The following is a 5,398-nucleotide window of genomic DNA, read 5'->3' as shown; positions in this document are numbered from 1 at the left end:
GCCTCCCAAAGTGCTGGGATTACAGGCTTGAGCCACCGCGCCCGGCCAGATTTTCTTCACTAAATATTTATGTATTCAAGAATGGAATGTGTGTTTATTCTCTTCTTTTTTATTAGTGTGGAAAATATGCTATAATTGGATTGAAGTACATTTATTTTTGTTAATTGTTTACTTTTGAATGGCTTTAGTAATTTGACTTGTTTTAGTCATGAAGTTTGTAATCATTAGAGAATAGTAGCTAAGAGTAAGGGCTCTAAAGTCAGTCAGATATGGTTCAAATCTTGGTTCCACCATATATATTAGGTTTGTGACCTCGGGCATATTACTTAACATCTAGAAGTCTTAGTTTTTCTTTATCTGTAAAATAGGGCTAAGAATATGAAAGGATTGTTCTAACAGTTATTTGTGATAATATAAGATGATAGTGAAAATGCATTTTGCTGAGAGTATGGATAATATCATAATTCACAAAATCAGAAAGCAAAATATACACTGAAATCAAAGTATTCTCTGTTCAAGTCCAAAGTATCATCTTTAAGCCTGCTTCAAACTCTCCCTTTGCAGATTCAAAGCAAAGTAAGTGTGACATGAGGACCCAAGCATAAAATTGAACTGAGACGCAGGTCTTATTAACTGTAAATCTTACTGGAGAGATGTCCTTTGATGTTTTGAAACGCATTACCACATTTTTGTTATTGGATCAATTTTATGACTTCTAAAACTTATGGGTTTGTCTGGTGAGCCCCCCGTTTTTTGGACAGTTTTAAAATTTGGGTAGTGGCCGGGCGCGGTGGCTCAAGCCTGTAATCCCAGCACTTTGGGAGGCCGAGACGGGCGGATCACGAGGTCAGGAGATCGAGACCATCCTGGCTAACACGGTGAAACCCCGTCTCTACTAAAAATAAAAAAAAACTAGCCGGGCGAGGTGGCGGGCGCCTGTAGTCCCAGCTACTCTGGAGGCTGAGGCAGGAGAATGGCATAAACCCGGGAGGCAGAGCTTGCAGTGAGCTGAGATCTGGCCACTGCACTCCAGTCCGGGCGACAGAGCGAGACTCCGCCTCAAAAAAAAAAAGAAAAAAAAAAAAAAAAATTTGGGTAGAATATTGAAGCTGACTGTCTTAGAACCAGTTTGAAATTTTTTTTAAAACTTACAATTTTATACCTAATAACCCCCAAATAATTGTATGTATAAATTTTAACATATTCATCTCTTCTATGTAGTCACTGATGGAGCCAGGCATCAATAATAGGAATTTTGTCTGGTGTAGTGACTCATGCCTGTAATCCTAGCAGTTTGGTAGGCTGAGGCAGGGGGATCACATGAGGCCAGGAGTTCAAGACCAGCCTGGCCAACATGGTGAAACCCTGACTCTACTGAAAATACAAAAAATTAACTGGTTGTGGTGGCACATGCCAGTAATCCCAGCTATTCGGGAAGCTGAGAATTGCTTGAACCCAGGAGGGGCAGGTTGCAATGAGCTGAGGTCACGGCACTGCACTCCAGTCTGGGCAACAGTGCAAGATCCTGTCTCAAAAAATAATAATAATAATAGGAATATTAAGTTTTTAAAAATTTTTTTCTTTCCAAACCATTAGTAGTAATGAAAAGTAAATAGAAGGGAGAAAAGATTAGAATAGTAAGAGTGTGTTTGAAATATATCTAGTCAGGTATTTGATGATGATACGCTTCTTGGCAATATAAGAATACTTGTTATGGTATAGTCATTACTTTGGAAAATTATGCAGTTGTTTAAAAGAAACAACAGCAGATCTGTATCTACTAATGTGGAACAACCTCTAATATAACAAAGTAAGATACAGATCAGTGCATGAAATATGTTGTCACTTTAATTTTTAAAAAAAGGATTATATATATATGTATATACTTGTGCGTGCATATTTTCATTCTTGGAAGAATTAGAGCTCTGATAACCACACTCGCATCTGAGGAAAGGAAACTTATTTTTCTCTCTATACTATTTTGTACTTTTTGAAATTTTTTTTTTTTTTTTTTTTTGAGACGGAGTCTCACTCTGTTGCCCAGGCTGGAGTGCAGTGGTACGATCTCTGCTCACTGCAACCTCCGCTTGCCAGGCTCAAGCGATTCTCCTGCCTCAGCCTCCCAAATATCTGGGATTACAGGCATGCACCACCATGCCCAGCTAAATTTTTTGTATTTTTAGTAGAGACAGGGTTTCACCGTGTTGGCCAGACTGATCTCAAACTCCTGACCTCAGTTAATCCACCTGCCTCAGCCTCCCAAAGTGCTGGGATTATAGGCATGAGCCACCGTGCCTGGCCTCCTTTTTGAAATTTTTAAAAACCATGTTCATGTATTACCTTTAAAAAGGAATAAAATTTTAAAAAGAATTAATTGAAGCAAGAAAAGTTATTTTGGACAATATATAAACTTTGGTGTTTGGGCAAGACATATTTTTTCTATTCTTCTGTCCCTGAAATGTTCTATTTTTATGTAGTTTCAAATATCTGCAATAGTTAGTTACAAAGTAGAGACAAATAAAATTTGGAAATTGAGAAAACTTTTTATCTTTCCTGTCCTAAAGTTTTTATGAGATCCTGCATATGGGAGTGCAGTGACTAGGCACTTAAATTAAAAAGATAGGGGTAGAGATTTTGTTTGTTGGTGACAAACACCAAGTCTGTGTGAAATATAAGTATCTTTAGATAGCAATATCATGATGGAGAAACCAGTTTCAGGAGTGATAGAAAGCAAGATCTAGCATCTGTTGAAGTGCTAGGAGGTTCCAGGAGCTTTACATATATTATCTTATTTAATCATCAGTAACCCTATGAGTAGGTGTTGTTTTTCTCTGGTTTACAGATGAAGAAAGCTGAGTTCCAGGGTAGCTAAGTAACTTTCTTGAAGTCCCTCAGATAGTAAATGGCAGAGCTAGAATTTGAATCTAGGTCTGATTGACTCCAAACATCATTTTTTCTGCTGTTCCACAATGATACTTCTTAGCAGAAGCATCTCTTTCTGCCTCATACGTACATTCTATATTGTAACTACTTGGATGATTGCTCTGCAGTAATTTGCTTTATTTCTGGGTATATAATGAATAGTTTTGGTAGAATCAAGTACTTAGATTTGCCACTTTTTTGATGCTTGCTACATCAGAGAGATCTGACCTGCAATAGGTGAAGAGTAAAAATTAAAAATTTGCAAATATATTTCTTTCCTATTATTAATAAATTTTTGTTCTCCCCCCTCCTTCCAGAACTTTATGAAATCTTCCTCTCAAGAGCGAAAGAAAGGTGGAAAAGTTTCAGCGAAACAAGTTCAGAGAATGATACAGAAGGTGTGATTTCTTTTTTTATATAAGAATTTTAGGGTGAAAATTCAGCTACTGAGCATGATTTTGTACCGTGTATCAGAAGCTGTAGTAATTACTTTACATATATCATCTTATTTAATCTTAATAACCCTTTCAGTAAACAAGGCTAGAGAAAAGACTTCATTTACAGAAGAGTTCATGTAAGTATCATCCTAAGGCCTTTTAGCTATGTCAGCCATTTGTGGAGAACTAAAAGTACATAAAAGGTAAAGAAATTTTATACTGGCGGACAGCAGCTATTTCATCATTCTTTGAAAACTCATTTTTATGAAGCATTGAAATTATAAGAATTAAAATTATGGCCGGGCGCGGTGGCTCAAGCCTGTAATCCCAGCACTTTGGGAGGCCGAGACGGGCGGATCACGAGGTCAGGAGATCGAGACCATCCTGGCTAACACAGTGAAACCCCGTCTCTACTAAAAATACAAAAAACTAGCCGGGTGAGGTGGTGGCGCCTGTAGTCCCAGCTACTCGGGAGGCTGAGGCAGGAGAATGGCGTGAACCCGGGAGGCGGAGCTTGCAGTGAGCTGAGATCCGGCCACTGCACTCTAGCCTGGGTGACAGAGCAAGACTCCGTCTCAAAAAAAAAAAAAAAAAAAAAAAAGAATTAAAATTATAAGTATTCACTTCTGAAATATTTTTTCGAGAATAAATGGTGAGGCTGGGCAAATGGCTCACACCTGTAATCCTAGCACTTTGGGGGGCCAAGGCAGGTGGATCACCTGAGGTCAGGAGTTCGAAACCAGCCTGGACAACATGGCAAAACCCTGTCTCTACTGAAAAAAACAAAAAATAGCTGGGCCTGGTGGCAGGTGCCTGTAATCCCAGCTACGTGGGAGGCTGAGGCAGGGAGAAGAATGGCTTGAACCTGGGAGGCGGAGATTGTGGTGAGCTGAGATCGCACCATTGCATTCCAGCCTGGGTAACAGACTTCGTCTCTAAAAGAAAAGAATAAATGATGAAAGTTGCACTTCAGTAGAAATTAATTGAATGTAATGAAGAGTTCCAGTCAGAAGCAGTGTCTACATAAATTACTGTTTTCTTATTTCCTGGATATTTATAATTTGCATGTGTCATTTAACTTTTTGGTCATTGCCTTTTTAAATATTGCTTCTGCCCTATCTAGCCTGTTTTCCTTCTAGACTCCAATTACACGTATAGTAGACCATTTAACAGTGTTTCACAAGCCTCTTACACTCTTTTTTTGGGGGGCGGAGGTAGGGGATAGATACAATTCTATATAATTGAAAAAAAATTTTTAATCTGTCATATAGGGATGGGGTCTCTCTATGTTTCCCCAGCTGGTCTGAAACTTCTGGCCTCAAGCCATCCTCATGCCTTGGCCTTCCAAAGTGCTGGGATTGCAGGCATGAACCCCTGTGCCTGGACAACTCTTTTTTTTTTTCCTCTCTCTCTCTTTCTATACTTCAGTTTCACTGATTTTTATTGATCCATCATCAAATTCACTAATGCCTTCTTCTGGTTTATCTAGTCTGCTATTAAATCTAAATCTGTGTAATGGGCTTTTAATTTCAGATATGCTTTGTAACTGTAGAATGTTCACTTGGTTCTTTTTATACATTCTATTTCTCTGTTGAAATTCTTCATCTTCCCATCCCATGTTCCTTCTCCCATCTTTTCCTCTAGTTTCTCTTTAAAATTTATTATTATTTTTTTCTCTAGTGCATATCAGCCAGATATTTTCTTTAACATATTTATAATAGTGTTGTTGTCTGTTAATTCCAATACTGCATCATTTGCAGGTCTGCCTCCGTTGGCTGTTTTTCCCCCTTATTTCCCCTTTAAAGTGGTTGTAAGTCACATTTTCTGCTTCTTTGTATATCTTAAATGTTTAAATTGTATGCCAGACATTGTATATAAAAAGAATGTAGAAACCAAAGCTGAGGTTTCCACTGCAGAGAAAACTGCTCTTTCCTGTTAGGCAGTTTGATTAAGGGCTTGTCACCTCAATTCAACTATTAATTGATCTTGGTTGGGGCAGGGTTGCAGCTTTCTTTTTTTTTTTTTTTTTTTTTTTTTTG

At 38.2% G+C, this 5,398-nt stretch overlaps 1 protein-coding gene across 2 annotated transcripts in view; it reads left to right on the top strand.

The window, feature by feature from the left end:
* Nucleotides 1-5,398, top strand: part of TBC1D12 (TBC1 domain family member 12) — a 137,491-nt gene that overhangs the window by 103,996 nt on the left and 28,097 nt on the right. For both annotated transcript variants that reach the window (XM_023226306.2, XM_023226307.1), the window contains one exon: nt 3,240-3,320. In XM_023226306.2, coding sequence (XP_023082074.1) covers nt 3,240-3,320 — 81 coding nt within the window. The remainder of the gene's footprint in view (nt 1-3,239; nt 3,321-5,398) is intronic.

The sequence above is a fragment of the Piliocolobus tephrosceles genome, chromosome 9 (genome assembly GCF_002776525.5).
Source record: "Piliocolobus tephrosceles isolate RC106 chromosome 9, ASM277652v3, whole genome shotgun sequence".
In the NCBI taxonomy this organism is placed as follows: Eukaryota; Metazoa; Chordata; class Mammalia; order Primates; family Cercopithecidae; genus Piliocolobus; species Piliocolobus tephrosceles.
This window is presented reverse-complemented; position numbering and strand designations above follow the sequence as displayed.